Source organism: Pleurotus ostreatus (assembly GCF_014466165.1).
Source record: "Pleurotus ostreatus strain PC9 chromosome Unknown scaffold_8, whole genome shotgun sequence".
NCBI lineage: Eukaryota > Fungi > Basidiomycota > Agaricomycetes > Agaricales > Pleurotaceae > Pleurotus > Pleurotus ostreatus.
The window spans coordinates 2,488,793-2,510,893 of NW_023503163.1; the positions used below are offsets into that span (position 1 = coordinate 2,488,793).

The window sequence follows — 22,101 nt, forward strand, 5'->3', positions numbered from 1 at the left end:
CGCAGACCGCTGAGTCTTTGACAGGCATCGATCAATGCCGCGCGGGCGGTACACTCTACGCCTCCGACCGCATTCTGCTTCGTCGAGACAGATGCTATCGCCTGTTCTTGCATCAAACCTTCTTCACAGCACAGCAACGCTCAGCCATTCAGACCAAGTTACGAATGGGTGTTTCCGTTTGCTTGATACTGTCACGGCCAGCAATATCAATATCTTCTCATCGGGTATCCACTCCACGCTCGCCATGGCGCTGTTTTCTCACGTACATACACTTACACCGGCGACAGATCCCTTGGTTTGACAAGAGAAGCTGATGGGCCAATTATGAAGTGTACCTAGGAGAGCCTTATTGGCGCACCCTGCTCCCACAGGTGGTGTGTTTGTTTTCGCTAAGAATAGGCCGCCACACACTGTCGGCGGTGTTCCGCGGCCATCAACCACCAGAAACTGGTTTAAATACTCACGAAAGAAGCGTTCGGGCCTTCTCATGCCACATCATACAATATGGCCCCTCCTAATCCCGAACTTTTGTGCGTATCTGCTCACCTAGGTTCGTCTGTTGTCGTTAATGCTGACGCCGACACGGTGTAGCTTTGGGCCTATGCTTATAGGCGTTTTCTTAAACACTATATTGTACGGAGTGAGTGTGCTGCTCTCTCTTTGCGCGCGCGACTAGCTGATGGAATACTTGTGCCCGTAGGTACTTGTAGTCCAGGTCGGCGTTGTGTTGCTCACGGCGATCGCGCGTAACCTACTCACAACGACCCTGAATTAGACTTTTAATTACTTCCAAACTTACAAAACGTGAGTTTCGTCGAACGCTGGCCCGAGTACCGTCTCCAGATTTCTGACATTATCCCTCCCCTCGAATAGGACCGACAAACCGTTGATCCGGTATCTGGTGCGCACATAACCACGACTACGTTTGCTGGTGCTGGATTGCTGACCGGTCGTTCTCTATTCAATAGGTGATATACCTCCTCGTTCTGGAAACGTTTAACACTGGATGTGTGATGGAGATGATGTACGATATCCTTGTAAAACCACTGGGTATGTTTCTCTTCCTGTTCCAACCCGTCAATTCTTTGATTTTGACGGTGCTCTGGTGATCTGGTGATATAGCGAGGACTAAACCTCCGAGCGGCCCACCTAAGCCCCCGATGCGTACGTGTCCAAGAGCCCATCTGCGATGATCACCATCCTAACCAGCCTTCGCCATTTCCCTCGCAATGCACAGTTCTTTCGGCGGGTGAGCGCCGACGAATCCATCTCTGATTGACTATAATCATTAACATTAACACTATCCACGGTTGTGCAGATGCCATCGTAACTGTAAGCCGCCATCGCCTGCGAGCCCCTCCGTTCTCTGCTAAAGTGCCATCTTGGGATCAGGTATTTATATCGACGCCTGTTCAATTATTCATGGCGCGGCGTATTTGTGTCCTTAGCGAGTCGGTGATCGTCCCGATAATCATCTCGGTCCTGTCTTTTGTGTCTCTCGGTGAGCGCCAGCAACTCGCCCCTCCCTCCCTCCCGCCGAGCGTGCCGCTTCCGATTCCGAATCCGATTCCTTACCTTGATTTTTGCTTTCCCTCTTTCCTCGGATGAATGCAGGGGGCGGCACTGCCCTATCCATCTTGGTCACCGTCATCCCTGATTTCTCGCGCTTCAACGAGTTCTACCCCGCGGTCAGCACGTGGCTCGGCGCGTCGGCTCTTGCGGACCTGCTCATCACGGGGTGTCTCTTGTTCACTCTGGTGCGCTCCCCCCTAAGTTCTCTGTGCTTCCTGCAGTATATGCTGATTGATGCTGATTGATGCGACGCCCGCGACTGCGATTAACAGCAACGCAAGCGCACGGGGATGCGCGCTACGGACGGCATCATCAACAAGATCATGCTCCGTACGTCTCCCCTGTCCCGTTCACATACCGCGCGTACGCTAATGCTCGGCGATGGTGGTTGCCTGTGTCAAGTCACCATCCAGACGGGGTTGATAACAACAGTCTTCGCAATCGCGGATCTCGTGCTTGCGTTGTCGGTCCAGGTGAGACCCGCTCTGCCGCTCCCTCTTCCTTGTAGCTCACGTAGTACGTACGCGGCTTTTTGCTTTTTGCTTTTTGGCTTTTTGGGTGCAGGGTAAAGGCTTGTACGTCTACGTCAACTCTCTCGCTCTCTCGACGTGCGCTCCTCTTCGTACATCGCTCATCGCTGACCGCTCCTCTCCAGCAACTTCATCCCCGACTTCGCCTTGAGCAAGCTGTACACTAACACGCTCTTGGCCTCGCTGAATGCGCGCACGGACTACGGCGCCATCCTGAGCAGCCCCGATAATCTCCTTTTCAGAAGCAATGCCGACACCAGGAAAAGTCGAGTAGTGTCGATTCCCATCCAGTTTGTGAGTTGAGTCCTTGTTTTCTGCCAGCTTTCACCTTTTGGTCCGCCGTTGGAGGAGGGTGATATATATGTATACGTCAATTGACTTATGCATCGTGTTGCAATGTAGGGACATCACTCTGGGGACAACGACTCAGTGAGTATTACTCTGCACCACCACCACTTGTTGTTGTTGTTGTTCTTGTGGTTGTTGTGGTACAGTTGGAGCTGACTTCGGACTGTGCTTGGGTAGGCGCTGGATGCTCTTCAGGAGACCGAAGCGAAGCACGATACGGACTTTAGTAGGCTGTCTCGGCGCCGAGATTCGGATGCGCCTGTGTAGTGCGCCATTCTTGTTCAAACGTTCAACGTTCAATGCTCAATACATTATGCATTAGTAATAGCACTTGCTATACAGTATACGGTATAGGGTATTACTCAATTAGGGTGTTGTGTACAGTGTGGTTGCCCTGGTGGTTGGACTGTCGACTGTCGATCATGATGCACTTGAAGACAGGGGACAGTGGACAGTGGATATCAGAAGGTGTCTTGCGTCTACCTCACTCAGCGCAATTATCGTGTCGATGTCCTTGAGTGAGCGGAGGTATATCCCATCATCACCACTTTTATCCATCATCACTTTATCACTTTTATCACTTTTTATCACATGCCACTCTGGACTCTTTGGGACTCTGGGGGGTCTGTATAATCGATAATCACGCGCTTCCCATCGACTTTTGGCGTCGGCGGGGAACTCAGGGACGGTGACGCGCGGGGATTTGCCTAACCATCCACGTGAAAGAAGGGCCAGAGGAGTAACGTAACCTATTTGGTATTCGATTTGGTATTCGGTATTCGGTGTTTGGTATTTGGCCTTTGGTGGAGAAAGAAGCAAAGAAGACGAACCGCATCGACCATTCTTAGCCTGTTGTGACGACGTCGGACGACGAACCGCATCGAGAACTTGAACTCGAAGACGAGGACGAGCGACGGTTGAAGGACGCAAAGACGCAAAGACGCCAAACAGGAAGAGCGACACCCACTGAGTTGAGCGCCCGTCCGTCCATTCCACATTCTATCTTCTGCTTTCGTTATTACGAACCGTCTTGCACCTCGCACCTTGCACCTTGCACCCTCGCATCTTATATTGTGTACTCGTCGCAGAGTCTGCCGCACGACGCCCGGGGTTGGTATTGGTATTGGTATTGGTATTGAATATTGGTGTTGGTACTGATATTGAGTATTGGTATTGGTGTTGAAGCTTGAAGGACGAGACATCGGGACATCGGAAGGAGAAGTAAAAAGGAAGGGAGAAAGGAGAACGGGAACAAGGAGAAGCTTAAGAAGGAGGAGGACGAGGCCCGCGGCTACGCTCCTCTGCATCTCGATACTGGCATCTTGCATCTCGGACACTGGCATCTTGCATCTCGACCCACGACACTCGACCCACCTCGCGACATCGCTCAACCACCTCTTCACCCCTTCACCCGCTAAACTCGACACGTCGACACTTTCACCGATTTTCCCCCACCGTCTCTGTCGCCGTCGGTAAACGCTAAACGTCAAACAGCTGCACGCATCAGCAGGCGACACCCAGGCGAGGACACCGAACTTCGAAGCGAGGATAGGCAAGACAAGCGAGCGCGGACGCATCGACTGTCCAGAAGACCAGAAGACGCACCCGGAGTCGAGAAGAAGACGAGACCACGCGCACACGCATACACCCACCCACACATACACCACACGCGAGCAGAGAGATAGGCATATGGAACGAGAGATAGGGAGAGAGATGGATACCCACATAGACGCGGACGGTGCACGCGATGTCAACGATGCGGACAACGGAGACGCGGGTGGTGAGGTCATAAGCTCACGCTCACACTCGAGCAACGCGTACCTTCCTCCTACACACTGTGCAGACCCGAACACCACCAGCTCCCACTCGAACACGCAAACGAAGGCAAGAAAGCCGATGCTCATTCCGATCCCGACAGACAAGGGCGTCGAGCTGCTGCAGCTGCCGGACTACATTCCCCCGCGCAAGGACGTGTGGCGCGAGCTGCGCGCTGGGGACGACGAGGAGGAAAGGGGAGGAGAGAAAGATGGTGGGGATGGAGGAGATGGAGATGATGGAGAAAGGGGAGAGGGAGGAGAGGGAGGAGATGACGGTGAGTTTCGTTGCTTTTTGTTCTGCGGGTTTGGGCATCGTTTTGTGTTTTGTTCCGGTTATTGTGAATACGGACTATGGGCTACGGACTGCGCCCTCCGTTCTCCGGGCCGCTATGCTGTATGCTGTATGTCTCACTCCCGATGTCTCAGTGTCCCAGTGTCGCGCCGTTGTCCAATGTCTCACTACTCTTGTCTCACTTCCTCTTGTCTCTGGTCTTCTCTTGTCCGCCCATTACCTCCTTCGTCTCTCCTCCGCCTGAACGACTCTTACTAACCTCTCTATTCCCTCTTCTCTCTAACCCATCTCTATCTCTATCGGATAACAAAACATACCCCAACGCAATCCACGCATATGCCCGTCCTCACCACCACCTCCGCCACCGCGAACGGACCCCGCACGCCCCGCACACCGCTCACGCCGCCGCCCTCCTACGCCCTCTCCACGCACGCCGCCGCCCAATATCACTACCCCGTCTATGCGTCCCACCCGCCGTTCAATTTCACCCCCTTCCTCCCATCCACCGCCTCTTCCTCTGCCTCTCCTTCTCCTTCTTCCTCGATCTCTAATCGTAATCGCTCCGCGTCTACCAATGCCCCCGCGCGTTCCCCTTCGCCGTCCTCGAATACGACGGCGAATACGGCGAATGGATCGACGACGACGACCAATACGAATGCGAATACGCCGTCGACCCGCCCAACCCGCCCGAAACTGACCCTCCGCCTCGACTCCATCCCAGAATACGCCCCCCTCTCCATCGTCAAGCCATACACCCCCTCGTCCTCCCATTCCACCCACCCTTATAATCACATCAACAATAATAATAATAACAATAATAATACTAACAACAACCCATCTTCCTATAATCCCTATAATCCCTACCCCTCGCACCCCTCGCACCCCTCGCACTCCTCGAGCTTCGCGAACAACACGAGTGCGAATGCGAATGCGAGCGGCGGCTACCCGTCGTTCACGCTGAACCTGGGCGTCGAGGAGAGTCCGCTCGGCGCGCTCACCCCGCTCACCCCGCTGACGCCGCGCACGCCCGGCGGGCGGTGGTTTGAGCCCGTTCTAGGACAGGGGCAGGGGCAAGGGCAGGGGCAGGGGGAGGAGCGTGATGATGAGGATGAGGATGATGAGGATGGTGGTGGTGGTGGTGTTGGTGTTGGGAATGGGGACGGGAATGGGAATGGGAATGGGAATAAAGGGAAAGGGAAACAGCAGGAAGATTACGTTGGCGAAGACAGGGAATACGTAGACGGTGACTGTGGGATATGGTACGCCCTTTCTCCCCCATCCCGCCCCTCCCATCTCCCATCGCTGACGCCCAAACGCTTGTTTGTTTTCTATGTTCCTCGCGGTGTTTGTTCCCTCGGTGGTAACTTGTTGTCATTTGTCATTCGTTCGTTCGTTGGGGTTCGTTGGATCATTGTGATTTGGTGTTCGTTGGATTACTGTGATTTGGATTACTGTGGATTGCAGTTTCGAAGAAGCGGTCCGCCCGACGCTCACGCCGTGCTGCGCGCGCGTCTTCTGCGCCGAGCATCTGCATGCGGTACGTGCATTTCTTTTTCGTTTATTTCTTTTATTTCTGTTTGGAGGGGGGTTGGTTTGGAGGGGGGGGTTTGGGGGAGGTTTTTTTTTGGAGCGTATATGTCGCCGGTTGCGGGCTTCCTCCCTCCCCTCCCTCTTACCAAAACCTGAAAAACACCGAACTGACCACCCGTTCATTTTATTGTAAAAAATGTGTTTATTGTGTTTAGTGGCTCCGAGGGACCGAATCCGACGGACGGTGTCCCGCGTGTAAAACGCGGCTCGATGGCTCCCTTTCCTCCTACTCCCTTTCCTCCTCCCAATCACCATACTCCCTTTCGTCCCAATCACCGTATTACTCCCCATCTCGATATCTATCCCTTTCAGATAATGTTGACGACGATGAGGGGGGTGGGGGTGGGCGTCTGTTAGAGGACGGTGATGGTGGGGTGTTAGATGGGGGAGATGGGGGAAATGGGGGCAGGGGACGCGGTGTGGAGACGACGTCGGCGTGGAAGTGGCTCGCGTCGTGGCTCGTGCCCGAACCCTCTACCTCATCTTCTGCCTCTTCCTCTACCTCTCCTATCCTACCCCCTGCACACCAACTGCAACACCAACACTCGCAACCACCACCGTGGTCGTCCTCGTCGTCCTCGGCGGCGGCGGCGGCGGCGGCGCAGCACCCACAGAACCCACAGGACCCGCACTCACCACACCCGTCGTACTCATCGTACGCGTCGGGGACCCCGATTACGCCGGGCACGCCGCCTGCGACGCAGGGCTTCATCCCTATGGCTTCGCAACACCACGGTACGCAGGCGCGAGATCAGGTTCAGAATCAGAATCGAAGTCAGAATCAAGTTCAGAATCGAAGTCAAAATCAAAACCAAAATCGAAGTCAAAACCAAAATCAACACCAACACCAGCAGCAAGGCTCGGCGGGGAGGGGGAGGAGCGCGCACCCGCACCCGCTTTCGGAGCACGTCGAGCGGGCCCGAGCTGCCCGAGCTGCTGAAGGTGAGGGCGAAGGCCGGGGTGGGGGTGGGGGCGGTAAAGGTGATTGTTTTGGAAAGGAAGATAGAGAGGATAGAGAGAGTGGGGGCGGGAGCAGCTCAACGTCAACATCGACCTCGACCTCGCGCTCGAACTCGTCGCCCGAGATCGCCGGGGAGGGGGAGGGGGAGGGGTCGTCGACGTGTACGACGCCCCCGCTCCCCGCGCTCCCCTCTATAAAAGAAAAATTTGCGTCCTCGTCCGCGTTCGCTTCTGTACGCCACAGCGATGCGAGCGCGGGCGCGGGGGATGCGGTGGATGTGGTGGGTGCAAAATCTGCTGGTGGAGGTGGAGATGTAGGAGGACTCGGCGATGTGGAGGGAGACGTTAGGGGTGCCGGAGACGTGGGGTTAGAGGTGAAAACGCAAACCCAAACGAGGGTAGAAGACGTCGATTTGGTGGGCACGCTCTCGCGGTTCCTGAGTCTCGTGGGTTTGCTGGGGCTGTTCTATGTCCTGCTGTCGTAGTCGTTCTACGGTTCGTCTTTCCACTTGATCCCTGTACATTTCTCTACGTCTGCATCTCTCTGCGTCTCTACGTCTCTCTACGCTACGATGTCCCGCGATCGCGTTTTTCTCGTACGAGTTTTCCTTTATTGGTCTTTAGTCTTTAAGCTTTAGTTTTTATCAGTACTTTGTCTTTAGTTTTTATCGATATCGTCGATGTACATATATCGCTTCTTTCAAGTCTGTTTCTTTTTCTTGCATACATCTACATCTCCCTCACAACTCATACATCTCCCCAACATCTCCCCAGCAACTCATACAGTTCAGTTCAGTTCATGTTCAGTTCAGTTTGTCTCATACATCATCTCGCGTCTCGGAATCCTAGCATTTATCGTCGTTCGTATCTAATCAGGCATACGCATGCATATGCACTTGAGAAGTCGCTTTTGGAACGATCCCCGCTCAGCTCGAGTGCTCGCTGCGGGTGGTCAGTACTCAGTGCTTGCTGCCCAACCCCAACCGTATATCCGTCTATCCTACAACCTTCCGTCTATCCTACAATCGTCCAATCGTTAGTACATACCAGCCACCCGCATAGATCCCGACTCTGCGGCTCTCGCCATGCCGCGTGTCTGAGATTTGCTTTGCGGTGGGCATTTGAATGTCGGGTGGGGTGTGGAGTTTCTATCTGCATGAGGTGCGTGTCGTCAGCATCTACGTATCTCATTAGCATCTCGTTAGCATCTCGTGCATTTCATCGAATCAGGGAATTAGGGGTATAAAAGTATAACAACTTAACAAGTCAAGCATTAATATTCAGTATTCAATATTCAATATTCGGTGTTATCTGTCCGCTCGTCCATCTAGCAATTGCATATTAGCAAGTGGATGATAGCTAGCCACTGAGCCACTAACGAGCGCGTATGTAGAAGGTGGGAGGAAGTAAGGAAGAAGAAGTAAGTAGGGTGGAGTCGTCGCACCTCGAGTTTCTTCGAATAACCTACATTCTATTCTACCTTGAAGCTTGACCCTTAGGCCTTATCCTGTACATCCCCTTGGACCTTTTTTCACGTAGCCGCCCTGCTGCATATTGAAGAATCTTGGACGGCATTCTATAGTCTATATAGATAGGGGGAGCGCGCGTACCGAATAGGAACTTGGATGTACATAAAAGGAAGGCAGTAAAGCGATACGCATTGCATGGCACTCTTTGAGTAGAGGTCAGATATCGGAGCCACCCGCGTGGTCCCCGTGCATTGAGGTTTTTTGGCGATGGGCATCTGAGCGTTGAGTAGTTGAATAGTTGAACAGAGAATGGTGCATGGTGAATTGTAAACGTGGTTCGTGCACTCGGATCATGCATAGCTTTGACAACTGCGTCGGTCGTTACAGGACTCACCCTCACTCTCCCGATGAATGAAATCGTTGTATAGGCGTAAGATCGCGGGCTATAGGTGCATGTCAGACGCCGTACAATAAGAGACCATAGATAATACGTACCTAGGCGTACTGTGATCCCTCACATTATCTCCGGTGTTGATGCCCCAACAGGAAAGGATCGCCCTCGACGTAGTGTCAGTGTACATAAGTAGTACGACTTGGGCTTTTTCATCCTCTGTGCTCACCGAGTACCGTGCTACCGAGTGCTACGTATTCCTTGCCTTGTTATTCCCGTTTGCCTTGTTGGATTGTGCGTGGCAACACATTCGAACGGTATCGTACCGCAGAGAAACTTTGGTCGGCTCTGCAAGGCCTCGCGACTGTTGGTTGGCCTTGCATGCTCATTTTTCTTGACGCCTTGTTCCGAAGGGGCTATTATTTGTTCCTCCGTGTCCTCGAGTCGCATCGGCACCCAATGGACAGTGAAACGATGCCGGGCACTTGCTTAGACGAAGGCCTTGGCCTGTGCTCAACCTGCACTTGTCGCCGAGTTTACGCTTCATCGACCCATCCTAGATCCATTACGCGCCAGACCATCATGAAACACACGAAGCTCGAAGGGTGAATTTGCCCGCATACCATCGGGGTTGAAACTCCCCTACGTAAATGGCCCGCTGGGGACTCCCAAGGCTTCTCTGTCAATTTACTGCGGCGAAGGTTCTCGGCCGGGATTCCCCTTCAACACTCGAACGCTGGGAAGCGCAAGGGAAGCGGCCCCGGTATGCGTCTTAGCACAATACGAGCGTATGTCTCTCAGACCTACCTCTCTTCCGGAGCAACGGACGTGCCAAATCCCTCAGTGCGTTAAGAGCTCTTTTAATTTGCTTGCCGGTGTGGGCGTTTTCCATTTCCGTGGAAGAATTCTGGGCCAAGCGGATGTTTCTTGGTGACCCTTAGCCGCCTAACTGCTCCTAATTGTTGCTTGACGCCTACAAGAGTACGTTTGTTTTTAATGATAGCGCCGCCCACCCTGACCGCAAAATAAGGAGCGCTTCTTCGATCACCGCGCCCCTTCGAGTGTGAAATGGTCAGCCGTTAGACTTGCGCTGGGTGCTTGGAACACCATGATTGGACGAGGAAGCTGAGAAGTCATTCAGCAAGCAAATCTGGGCGAGGCCAGAAACATATAAATACCTCGCCGCCAACACCCATTTCTTCATTCGAATTCTTTCGTCTTCGTCTTCGCATTCGCATTCTCCTCAACAACCAATCAACCACATTCTCTTTACCAACCCCACCCTCACTCTTTCAACCATGTTCGCTCAATCCATCTTCGTCGCTGCCATCGCTGCCGTCGCAGTTGCTTCTCCGCTTGCCGCTCGCACCGACTACCAGTGCAACACTGGTCCTGTCAAGTGCTGCAACGAAATGAAGTCGCACCAGTCGTCCGAGGCCAGTCTCGTCGCTTCCTTGTTGAAGCTTGACCTCGGCGGAATCACCGGCGAGTTCAGCATGCAATGCTCGCCCATCGCCAGCATTCTTGGTGGTGGAGCTAAGTGGTAGGTGGCTCTGAGAAGGATCGTAGGCGTAGCGTTAATGCTCTTTGCTTGTTTCAGCTCTGGCCAAACAGTTTGCTGCGAGAACACCAAATTCAGTAAGCTTGCGTCTTTACCCTGTGAGATAGGTTGGACTGACGATTCTCGTTCTCTTTAGACGGCCTGGTTAACATTGGCTGCACTCCCATCAACATTGGCCTCTAAGTAGCCTCTCCCGACGAGGCGCCACCGCTGCTATATGAGTGGGTTGGAAGGGTGGATGTCGGGGATTCATACTTTATTGCATCATTGCATCGCATAACCAACAATGAATAATCTTTCTGCTTTTGACTCTTCTTGTGATGAAATTGGGATGCCTGGTTTTTTATTGAAGCGATCCTTTGCGGTTGTCCATTTAGTGGTGGTAACTGCTTTAGATCGGCTATATGTTATCTATCGGCGACCGTTTCGTGTGATGGCGAGATAACTAAGCAAGCGTTTCCAGATCGGTGTTATGTCTTCCGCCCCAAAATTATGTACTTACACCTGGGCATCAGCGCAACAGCACTGGCCTGCGAGAAACATTGAAGCGTCGTAGAAGAGACCAAGGCAGAGGACAACGAAGGGTTCATCTACTGGTGGCAATACTTGTCGTGTGTTGTAGCGGGGATAGCGAAGCGTCCATGCACTGGCGCCTGTTCTTCAACTTGCTATCTATCGTTCCATTCTCCCACGACATCCCTTGCGATTCGTAGTCGTTCGCTGAGTCGCTCGTCGTTTACAAGCCTTCTAACCAACTTCTAACATCCGTATTCGCACTATGTAGGCGGTCTACAAAAACGTGAGGGTAATTCAGTGATCCACGCGAATCGAAGTCTAGGTATCGTACGGTGTGCCTTCCTGTGCATCCTTCGCCCGTTCGTTATCTCAAGATCTCATCACCATCCCCGTCCTTAGGATAGTAAATCGGGGCTAGCCACCCCCAAGAAATCCTCGACTCCCCGATCTACTCATTTGCCGTCCCGGGTGCCTTACCGTCAGACTCTGACACACAGTCAACAGTTTCAAACATTGCAGCGATTTCGCTCGGGAAGCCTGGAGATTCGTAGTCCAGACGAAGGATCCAAGACTATTTCCAGCCAAATGGGAGGCTGGCGCGATCGGACATGCACCCGTGACCGTGGAAAGAAGCTTTCGTCTCCTGTCTCCTGAGCCCTATATTATGCAGGCTGACGCTCTCGCAACTTCTGCTTCACCTCTTTCTTCCTTACCATCATCATCTTAACCACAATCATATATCACACTCTCAATCTCTTCTCAACTCGCACATACCACTCCCTCACCATGCCATCAACTCAGCTTCTCCGTACTGGCGATGTCGCTGTACGTGACGCCCCTAGAGCCCCTAACCCCTTCAACATCTACTCGGCGGCTGGCACGCCCGTAGACCCTGCTACAACGTCAACGCCCAAGTTCAACGTTCTGGAAGCTCCAGCTGTCAGCTTGTCTCTGAGTGGTATGTTCACACTCTACCCCATCCGAACTGCTGCTGATTACAACTTGATGCCCAGATACCCTCACTCCTGCTGATTTTGCTTCCGTCTTTGACATTTGCGCGTCCATTGAAAAGACAATTGCCTCTTTGGATAACTACGCTTCGAGCGCTCGGGCTAGCCGTGACATATATACCCCTAATACATCCCTCGCGCCTGCTACGTCCGACTCTCGACCGATAACCCTCCTGCTCTTGGGACCAAGACCATCGACACCAGCTATCCAGTTGCATGCGTGTCACGCAGACGCCAATACCATGAACGCTTTTCGCGATTCTCGCGCTGAGGACCGTTCATGGCCACGAGGTGTACCCAGCTGCAATGTTCCTGACGATGTGAAGGCTAGTCGAGAGGCAGCAACACCTTCCATGGACCTCGCGCTCCTCCACGCACATTACCGGCGTCAGTTCCAGCCAGAGTCGCTCCCGCCAGTACAGAGACAGGCTCCTGCAGCAGCACGCAATGTTCGCGGGGGTGTTATCTCAGCCGCGATACGTGCGGCGTCGCAAGGCCAGGCGCAAAAGCGCCCGCTCTTGCGCCACGAGTGTGTGATCCGTGTTGAAGTAGGGCGAACCCCTCGGGATGGGCCATCGGCGAAGAAAGGTGTGCGTGCGTGCTTCAAAAGTCTTTACCGCGAAAGCATGTTGCACGAAAGAGTGAGAAGGGTAGCTGGCTACGCTTCGGATGTTATGTCGCAGGGAAGGAGCGCACTGGGCCGGGGGCGTGGACGCGGTGGACCTGGGAATCAACGGGAGCGGACGCCCTCCAATGAGGTCTCTTCGAGCGTGGTCTGATGAAGGTGCTGGGTAGTTGTGGGGAGGTCGTTGGGGGTGGGGAAGAGGGAGATAGATGTAGAGGGGGCGGTGTTGGGTGCGGGTATCCAGGTGTGTCCAACGTTTCTTACATTTCGTTCGCCTCCCTCTTCTCCTCTTCCCCCATTTTATCTTGGACTCCCGTGCGCCTCAGTTCGCCAGGAAGCCCATCTTCGTTCGGCCAAACGACGATGGGCTTCCTGGCGTAATTGAGAGTGGCATGTGAGTCCTTGATGCGAATCCATGGCGGCTTGGCCATGCCGCCATAGAGTTGCTAGATGAAATGCGGGAAGGGTAGAGGAGGGTGGTGAACGGCCGCTCGGATGTTATGTCTGCTTCACCAACGGCAGACCGCCGTTGGTGCGGCAGCATTGCGTGTGAGCAGCAGGTGCGTCTTCGCCGAATTTCGTTTTGCGTTGAAGTTATAAAATAGACTGTACCTGGGTTCACGGCGATGGGTCAAGGCCTTGTTCAAAGTCTTACCTCCTGCGCTTTCGGACGACGGAAGGCCCGCTCGATGGACGACCGCTCAAGGTTCCACCCCTCCGCGACGTGTTAAGGTCTACCCGGTCACGCACTGTATTTGTGTATATGCTCCTTGCGCCCTTGTTGTTTCCTTGCGCTTGCTTTCATCTCTTAACACGGACATAAATTGGACATTTTTCCATTCTATTCCTGTCGTCTTGCATTGTCCCCGCATATGCTTTATCTCTTCTTTGCATTAATATGGACACGATTCGGACGGACATAGTTGCAAAACAAGCACTGCTAAACATCTTATGAAATCGAGTCAATGGTCGAAAGCATCCATTCGGGCCTACCTTCCAGTCACGTAAGACGGTTGCAGACAATTGCGTCTTGGCTATCTTGAAGAAACCTCGGGGTTGACATGTTTTCACGAGGAGTACTGAGAGACATAGAACGTATATCCTACATAGGATACCTGTGATGCGTCATTCCGCCGTGCGTATTCCCTGCATTCGTTCTCCAAGGCGCATACGTCGGTGCATGTAATAACACCTGCATAAGCGAGTTGTCGAACGGCTTCCTTGAACCAAACTCTGCACGAGAACCTCGGCTCGATTTCCGCATCCGAAGCTGGAACCTCCATTGGAATCGCTCGTAGTATGGTCTTCACGGACGCGATGTCGAAATCTCCCGCTAGTTTCCCTGTATTTCGCTTTAGTAACATTCGCGTGCAGGTACTTAAAGTGGCGGCCAAGCCGTACCTATTTTGACAGCAGCGCACACTATATTTGAGCCAACGAGATCATCCTCGGGCGGGGGATCTTCAAAAAACCAATGTCCTAATCCCGGGTCTTTGGCATGTAGCTTGATGGCGTTGCGGGTCGAGATGGGGAGGCAAATGGTCCAATGGAAGGTTTCGCCGTCGCCTCGAGAGTAGAGTACTGCAAGAATGTCAGCGGCGTTCAACTGTTCGTTTGCCATCAAGCATTTCGTCAAGACGAAAGATGTCAGTGGCGACCAGGTGGTTAATGCAATGTTCGATCTGCCATTTGAATAGATCTACATGGACCCCATCAGCGAAAAGGTCGTTGTCTGGTAGGCCTAATAAGGCAAGTCAGCCCGGCGCCTACCACGTCAGTCCCTCACCCGTACCTTACCGTACTTGTATCCGGATGTCGTATTACACCAGACATGGTGAACAAGGTAAACTTGTGGCCAACGTGGTCTATGTCTGATAATCAGCTAACCATTCTGATTGCTGGTCAATTAGTCTCTACTCCGGCCTGGGCGCGCGACACCAAAATAACCAACGGCCAAACATGTTGGCCACGTCCCGGTCCGCGCTAGATTGTGTTCCGCATGTTGGTTGTCGCCTGACAGTGGCCCAAACAATCATCCATCTGTCTGATGGACGTCAGATCAGGTGTGTTGACCAAACATTCACATACCCGGGCCATATTTCCGACAAACACCGCAGCCTACTCTCTCCCTCTCACCGTTCGCACTCTAACCTTTACCTCTGCGACAGAAGATGGATAAAACAGAAGATGGATAAAACAAACCAGTAAGTCTATCTGATCCCGAGTCAGGGCGTACCATATGTAACTAACCTTACTTCTATGTATAGTCCTCATTCAACAGTAGCTCGAGGAGAAACACTACAGAAGCTCGCTTTGAGCATTGTGCGGCTCTGTCGAACATGTCAAATAGCCTTGTATTTGCAAATAGAGTGCTACTTTACAACACGGAATGAAGGTCCGAGTATTAAACACGGAAAAAAATCTTGTTTTACAGCGAAAGGCTTATAAGTCGCAAGTTTGCACCCCCGTTCAGACAGACTAACAGAAAGCAGCAGTGCCTACAAACTAGCAACAAGCGAAGGTGAGGATCCTCAATCAATATCTGACAATCATGTACTAATCCTCTATTAACAGAATATGCGTTGCTCCTACTGCGGCGAGACCAATCCTCGCTGGAAGTCTGGCCGAAGTCTCAGCAGACATCAGGCAGCTTGCTCGCGAAAATACCTACGGGCGAATTTACCCCCCCTTCCCGAACTTGAGCCCGAGCTTGAGGCACCTGAGCCTGCACCAACGCTGCAAGATTTTGTAAGCAGCTTCGTCAATTTGCGTGTTGATGTTCTAACAATTTCTGGTAGGACATGTTTGAGCCTGCACCGGTGATGGATCTAGGCGTACCTGAAGTAGAGGTCGAGCCTCCTGAAGCTCCGAGTGGACGAACTTTTCGACGCAAGCAGATGACCTGGAAGAAGCGAGAGGCCATGCTTGATTTACCACCTAGAGTTCGACGTGCTCCCGTCGCCGAACATGAGCCGATAATTGACAACACAGTTCCACCCTCACGAGCAATCTGTACCTCTCCTAATGCGATGGGAATGTACCGCATTTATCCTCAGAGACCGACACATAATCCCGATGAATCAGTCTCTCTCGAAGATCTAGCTGATGTGAACCGCAACACCGACATTATCGATCCAGCCAAACGAAGAAGTAAAGAAACTGAATTAGGTGACACGGGGAATCAGGGGAGTCCACATCCCTGGTCGCCATTTTTGAGCTCGACTGTCGCCAGGCTGCTCTGTTGGTTCCACAGCGGCTCAACCCAGAAATCTGTCGCCGAACTCGACTCACTCGTCAAGAATGTACTGCTTAAGGAGGATTTCAACGCCATCAGTCTGAAGGGTTTCAGCACATCCAAAGAACACACTCGTGTCGACGATGCACTCAAGGTTGACAACACTTCATCACAGTTGTTTCCGGCTACAAGTGGATGGGAGCAGTGCAGTGTCATCATTTCTCTTCCTGCGCCAAAGGTAAAGAAAGCAGAGGCTCAAGCTCCTACTTTCGAAATCAAGGAGATCAACATTCGACCACTACTCTCTGTCATGCAAGATGCGTTTCAAGGACCTGAATTCACAGACCTCCATCTTACCCCCTTCGAAGAAAGTTGGATTCCTCTAGCGGATGATCACGATCAACACCCTGACCTTGACTCACCAACCCGCGAGCCATTCTCGACACTTCCTAAAGGCCACGAACGAACATATAGCGAGATTTATACCTCACAGGCGATGATGGACGCTCATCGCTCCCTCCCCGTTCATCCCACCCTTGAGACAGTTGTGGTCGCATACATGTTCTGGAGTGATGCTACCCATCTTGCGACATTCGGCACAGCTTCACTCTGGCCTTTATACACCTTCTTCGGCAATTGCTCGAAGTACCTTCGACTAAAGCCAACTGGTAATCACTGCCACCACCAGGCCTATATCCCTTCGGTAAGATCCCTCGGTTGACATCATGAGTCCGATGACCTAACGTCTAGTTGATGTAGCTTCCGGACTCGCTGAACGATCGATACCGTGAACTATATGGCCATGCACCTCGACCAGCGTATCTCACGCATCTCAAACGTGAACTGATGCACGCAGTATGGAGCCTGTTGCTATCAGCCGAATTCATTCATGCGTACATTCACGGCCTGGCCGTAAAATGTTTTGATGGTATTTTGCGGTTATTATTCCCTCGCTTTTTCACATATGGTGCCGACTACCCTGAAAAGTAGGTGATACTTCAGTGTCTTTCTTGTAAATACATCTGATCCTTGGTCTTCTAGAGTCCTCTTGGCGACAATTAAATACCTGGGTGGTTGTCCTTGTCCCCGCTGCCTTATCGCAAAAGCGAACATAAGAAATCTTGGCATGAAGCGGGACCTACTTGCTCGCACCAGGCTTAACCAACTCCGCATTGATTCTGCCAGAATCCGTGCGCAAATTGAGACTGCACGTAAACATCTCTTTGCCGCTGGGGCACTCGTAAATGGAACCAAGGTTGACGGATTATTAAAGAAGGATTCCCTTGTTCCTACACGTGTAAGATTTTAGTTATATGAGCGTACGCAGAGCTACATTGACATTTTGCTTGATAGAATGCGTTCTCTGTCCTTCTACCACATGGCTTAAACTTCTATGCACTGTTCGTTCCAGACTTGTTACACGAATTCGAACTCGGAGTCTGGAAGGCCGTCTTCATCCATCTTGTTCGGATACTTCATGCAATAGGCCCTGATTCTGTTGCAGCGCTAAACGAACGCTATTGCAAGGTGCCGACATTTGGACGAGACGTGATTCGCAAATTTCACGCTGATGCTGCTGCCATGAAGAAACTTGCCGCACGAGATTACGAAGATCTTCTCCAGGTTCGTTCCTTCCTAAATCTCTACTTTCCATCCACCTGATATCTGAGAGTAGTGCTCAATTCCGGTCTTTGAGGGGCTTTTCCCAGGCCTCCACAATCAAACTGTGCTGAACCTTCTCTTTGCCCTGTCGACTTGGCATGCTCTAGCAAAGCTCCGTCTTCACACCAATACAACACTTCGTCTCTTAAGAGAAGCCACCGTAGATATTGGCAACCTCCTTCGCAAGTTTTCGGATACAGTCTGTCCTGCGTACACTACAAAGGATTTGCCGTGTGAGGCAGAAGCTCGTGCTCGAAAAGCACGCAAGATGGATTCTACCAGTCTAAACACTACAGCCTCAACAACCACAAAGCTGCGATCATTCAACATGAACACATACAAAATGCATGCACTCGGTGACTACGCCAATACCATACAACAACTGGGAACATCTGAATCATGGTCAACACAAGTGGTACGTTCTGCAGAGATAGTCTTCACTATAATTCTCACTGTTGCTTAATAGGGAGAATTGGAGCATCGCCGTGTTAAGCGGCTGTATGGGCGCACTAACAAGAATAAATATGAAGAGCAGATCGCAAAGCAAGAACAGCGCCAACGAACACTTCGAGAGGTCAGACGGCGCCTTGAAGCTATTGATGGTGCCGTTGCAGATGCACCACCGAAAGGTCCGCCTAAGAAGTCGTTGAAGCAATCCCTCAATGATCACCACTACATCTCATCTTCTGGCCAGACAGCAGTCACAATTAGTGAGTATCTAACGGCACACCAAGGAGATGCAGCGTTTACGGTAGGTTCATCTACGCCACTGACTTTGCTGCTGCTTAACGTCCAGAAATAGAATTTTATTCCGAAGCTCAAGGCCCACCTCCTCAAACGAATCCTCAATATTCCTGACACTGGAGATGGCAAGCAATACTCAGTGGACGAACTCCTCAAGGTTGTGACCGTGAACGACCGATTGTACTTGCACAAGGTGCTCCACGTGAACTATACAAGCTATGATGGTCGCTGATGCCGTGATTCATTGAACCCCAAGAAAAACTCAGACTTTATCACTCCTTCAAACGAGGATGACGATGTAGCGGATCAGCACCCATTGTGGTATGGCCGGCTTGTGCAAATATTTCATGCCACCGTTCATCACCCGCGCCTTCACGAACCACAACAAGTTGACTTTCTTTGGGTTCGATGGTTCGGACGCGACCTAGAATACCAGGCTGGCTTTTCCAAACGGCGCCTTCATCGTATCGGATTTGTTGCTCTAGATGACGATGCAGCGTTCACATTTGTGAATCCTGCAGACATCATCAGAGCTGTCCACATTCTCCCTGCTTTTCACTACGGCGTAACACAGGTGAATGAAACATCACCTGTAGCTGATGCCGCGGAAGCGAAGAGCCAAGGAAAGTGGTAATTTTATTATGTTGGAATGTAAGTTCAATAGGACATCTTAAAGGCAGGAACTCATTGTTTCTACAGGTTCTCCGATCGCGATACAGCAATGCGGTATATTGGTGGTGCTGTAGGACATCAGTCTGTACAGACAGATCAAGAGAATGCCACGGAAATTATTAGTGAAGACTCGGATTCTGACTCTGACATGGAGTCCCATGACGATGCGGCCAACGACCAGATGTTAGAGGATATGATCGCATATGATGAAGACGAGGGCGATGATGTTGAGTTATCGGAGGCGGAGGATGAGGATGATTTAGATCAATGGTTATCTGATGAAGATGAAATTCCTCGTGACGACAAGGAGGAGGAGGAGGAGGACACAGATGCTCAATCCGACACAGCGAGTGAGCAATCGGAGGACCTACAAGTCGAAGTTTGGTAAAATATATGTGCGTTTGTGCTGTGATTGCCTCGATTGAACCACAGAGCCCATATTTGGATGTATGTACAAACAAAGCCAAATGTGTCGTAATGAAGTTGAGCTAGCGCTTAAACACGTTCGAACTCTTGCCAACTACCCCACTCATGGCCGCAAAGCGAACACACGACCTCATCAATGAGGCCCTCAAACACATTGGGCCCCGAACCTCAAAGAAGCAAAGGATGTCGCGTGTAAGGTAAGATTCGTACCTGTATTATCACAGTAGCCAGTTACTAACCTTCAGCCTAGCAATGAGGCTCGCATCGCCCTAGAAAACATTGAAGACCAAGGGAAGGTTATTCCGCAACTTGTTGATGTGTATAGGCACCCTCGAGAGCTACTTTGTCAGGGGTATGAACTACACCTCGCAGAACAAGAGCCACGTGTAGTTACCAGTGGAGCCCAACTTGCCATTGAGTAAGTAAATATATGCGCACCCAACCTTACCTGAATTGCTGGTTTTCCAGGGTTGTGACGGAGAACAAGCTTCTCCTCTATTCATACAAGAAGATAATCAGCCGGCTACCACTGTTGCCGGAGATCATCTTGGAGTTTCGTAACGCAGACTGGGACAAATGGCAAGACATGGTGGGCTTGGTGAGTACTATGTATGCACTTGGATCTGGCAGAACTCACCTGCTTGCATGCATTAGATTGCCCACGCAACTAGTCAAACACGATCCAACGACTCATCTGGCCTTCGTGACAAGCTTGAATACTTCATTGTTCCGCGAGAACTTAACATGAAGGTAGCCCGTGGGTGGAACCATCAGTGGACAGCAGAATTACTGTGCCCGCAACGATATCGCAACAAATTCCTCAAAGATCCCTGGTGAGCTCAGCTGACGTGCTCTAAATATTCCCTAACAACACCATCCAGCGCACTCATGCTCAAGGCTCAAAAGGGATCGGGCAAGATGCAACACCACACCGACTGGCCTGCATTCCTTTACGATGCTACGGAGTATGACAAGACCAACCCAGAGTCCGGGTTGTTCAAGAACCGGGCTCTTGTCCTCGTATGTGATGCCCCTGCAGCTAACATGCTTATTTGTTTTGATGTTCCTTTAGATCCTTCGACATATCCTTGTCGGCCCAAGTGCTGTAAAGTCAAACACACGATCAACCTTACCCCGGCGCTGCAATGCTAGCATTCTAGGTATTTCGGACATCAATGGTCATCTCATCGCTTATGCAGCCTGCCAGGTGTGTATTAAACTGACATTTGGCACTGCTAACAACTATCTCTGGGACAGGCTCGCTTTATGCTAAATGCACAGACAGACTGGACACGAATGGACGGCAAGTTCGACAGCTCTGCTTTCTACGACCGTATCACACATTACTTCAAGACCGGTGTTGAACAAGGTGATGCAAACGTAAACGAGCTACTTAAGTGGTATCAAAGGTAGGCACGTCATTGATTGTTCTTTCTTGAACTAACGACTTCGCTAGTGAGGTGTTCAGCGGTTCGGGTCTTTCGCAAGAAGATGAAGATTCGGACAGCGACGACGATGAATCGGACGACGAGGATGAGGATGCCCTAATCCAACGACAACGCGAACTCCGGCAATCACGGGGCACTAACACTGGAGAGGCTCCCACTGGTGCTACAGGCAACACAGGAGAGGCTGCCTCTGGTTCTACAGGCAACGCTGGAGGGACCAATGCTGGAACCATAGATGACACTAGTGCTGGATCCTCGGGCGCCACTGGACCCGCAACTTAGAATTCTGGATACTCGCATGCTCCCACCGCTGCTCGTTCTTCTCTTTGAACTGGGACCACGTCTTCGCTCGCACTGCCTGGAATGCTGATTTCACCTTGACTCCTCCCTGCTAGCTCTTCCTGTCACAGATTAACTCATGCTACTGACCTGTTTTCTCATTCTCACCTGCGCCTACATGTAACAGTGATAAAATGATATATACATCAGCAAAAAGGGTGTTGTCTGGCAAGTCTAACAAGGCAAAATAGGTTGGCGCTTACCAGACTAACGCTTCATCTGTCTCTTACTGCCGCGTTCCAGAGGTGGGCGCAATCACCATCCATGCCGAGCAAGGTAAGGCTGTGCCCAGTATGACCTATCTCAAATCATATACTCGCCAGGCTGATATAGGTCTTGCTACCATTGCGCCTGGCTTACGGTTTAAGGCCAGACTGATCAACACGACGCCATATGGGCGACGGCCTTATCCTGCCCATGTTGCGCTCCCCAAATCGGTTGACGTCTGATAGTGTCCTAACCAACCAATGAACAGTCTGCTCAATGTCAAGCTAGATCTGCGTGGCCACTGGTCGTATTCTCATGGACGACTTCTTTCCGACAAACGCCGCAGGGCTTCAACCCAACGAACCCCCCCATTCAGGCCCATTTCGTCGTTGTAGCTTGACCCTCACTGTTTTGCTAGCTCTACTGCGAGTTTATTCAACCCCGAGTCAAGAGGTTGTGACGTGGTAAGTCCCCTTGTTGTCCAACTCAAATGTGTCCATTCTCAATGCCTTTCTGGCTATGTTCGCACAGGAGCTAATGGGACATCCATACTCTGTATACTCAGTGTTTCGAACATGTCAATCAAGATTATATACTCAAAATAGAATGATATGAGTCCAAGTTGAGAATATCGATGGAAAAACTTCTTGTTTTTGGGTACAGGTATAAAGCTCTGTCTCATTCAGC

The 22,101-nt window shown here is 51.5% G+C and overlaps 8 protein-coding genes across 8 annotated transcripts; 7 read left to right on the forward strand and 1 right to left on the reverse strand.

Moving 5' to 3' along the window:
• Positions 1 to 504: 504 nt before the first annotated feature.
• On the forward strand, positions 505 to 2,405 carry PC9H_011156 (uncharacterized protein; the record flags this gene model as incomplete). Its single annotated transcript, XM_036780641.1, has 11 exons — positions 505 to 530; positions 592 to 640; positions 701 to 715; positions 776 to 804; positions 874 to 901; positions 969 to 1,105; positions 1,338 to 1,501; positions 1,615 to 1,757; positions 1,845 to 1,902; positions 1,975 to 2,035; positions 2,228 to 2,405. 11 exons carry the CDS (start codon positions 505 to 507, stop codon positions 2,403 to 2,405), a joined length of 888 nt encoding a protein of 295 aa, XP_036628024.1.
• Positions 2,406 to 4,139: 1,734 nt separating this feature from the next.
• Positions 4,140 to 4,803, forward strand: PC9H_011157 (uncharacterized protein; the record flags this gene model as incomplete). Its single annotated transcript, XM_036780642.1, has 2 exons — positions 4,140 to 4,542; positions 4,694 to 4,803. The coding sequence occupies 2 exons, from the start codon at positions 4,140 to 4,142 to the stop codon at positions 4,801 to 4,803; spliced, it is 513 nt and encodes a 170-aa protein (XP_036628025.1).
• Positions 4,804 to 4,895: 92 nt separating this feature from the next.
• Positions 4,896 to 7,594, forward strand: PC9H_011158 (uncharacterized protein; the record flags this gene model as incomplete). The annotated part of the gene is made up of 3 exons (XM_036780643.1): positions 4,896 to 5,818; positions 6,024 to 6,096; positions 6,305 to 7,594. 3 exons carry the CDS (start codon positions 4,896 to 4,898, stop codon positions 7,592 to 7,594), a joined length of 2,286 nt encoding a protein of 761 aa, XP_036628026.1.
• A 2,673-nt stretch (positions 7,595 to 10,267) lies between these two features.
• Positions 10,268 to 10,713, forward strand: PC9H_011159 (uncharacterized protein; the record flags this gene model as incomplete). Its single annotated transcript, XM_036780644.1, has 3 exons — positions 10,268 to 10,512; positions 10,570 to 10,607; positions 10,667 to 10,713. 3 exons carry the CDS (start codon positions 10,268 to 10,270, stop codon positions 10,711 to 10,713), a joined length of 330 nt encoding a protein of 109 aa, XP_036628027.1.
• Positions 10,714 to 11,832: 1,119 nt separating this feature from the next.
• PC9H_011160 (uncharacterized protein) lies at positions 11,833 to 13,234 on the forward strand (the record flags this gene model as incomplete). The annotated part of the gene is made up of 5 exons (XM_036780645.1): positions 11,833 to 12,004; positions 12,060 to 12,644; positions 12,852 to 12,925; positions 13,008 to 13,075; positions 13,147 to 13,234. The coding sequence occupies 5 exons, from the start codon at positions 11,833 to 11,835 to the stop codon at positions 13,232 to 13,234; spliced, it is 987 nt and encodes a 328-aa protein (XP_036628028.1).
• Positions 13,235 to 13,748: 514 nt separating this feature from the next.
• On the reverse strand, positions 13,749 to 14,302 carry PC9H_011161 (uncharacterized protein; the record flags this gene model as incomplete). The annotated part of the gene is made up of 2 exons (XM_036780646.1): positions 13,749 to 14,023; positions 14,083 to 14,302. 2 exons carry the CDS (start codon positions 14,300 to 14,302, stop codon positions 13,749 to 13,751), a joined length of 495 nt encoding a protein of 164 aa, XP_036628029.1.
• Positions 14,303 to 15,258: 956 nt separating this feature from the next.
• PC9H_011162 (uncharacterized protein) lies at positions 15,259 to 19,382 on the forward strand (the record flags this gene model as incomplete). Its single annotated transcript, XM_036780647.1, has 10 exons — positions 15,259 to 15,429; positions 15,480 to 16,619; positions 16,676 to 16,902; positions 16,958 to 17,213; positions 17,270 to 17,539; positions 17,592 to 17,993; positions 18,045 to 18,329; positions 18,381 to 18,515; positions 18,579 to 18,952; positions 19,022 to 19,382. The coding sequence occupies 10 exons, from the start codon at positions 15,259 to 15,261 to the stop codon at positions 19,380 to 19,382; spliced, it is 3,621 nt and encodes a 1,206-aa protein (XP_036628030.1).
• A 143-nt stretch (positions 19,383 to 19,525) lies between these two features.
• On the forward strand, positions 19,526 to 21,150 carry PC9H_011163 (uncharacterized protein; the record flags this gene model as incomplete). The annotated part of the gene is made up of 8 exons (XM_036780648.1): positions 19,526 to 19,617; positions 19,671 to 19,838; positions 19,889 to 20,018; positions 20,075 to 20,253; positions 20,302 to 20,440; positions 20,493 to 20,627; positions 20,678 to 20,829; positions 20,877 to 21,150. The coding sequence occupies 8 exons, from the start codon at positions 19,526 to 19,528 to the stop codon at positions 21,148 to 21,150; spliced, it is 1,269 nt and encodes a 422-aa protein (XP_036628031.1).
• Positions 21,151 to 22,101: the final 951 nt, after the last annotated feature.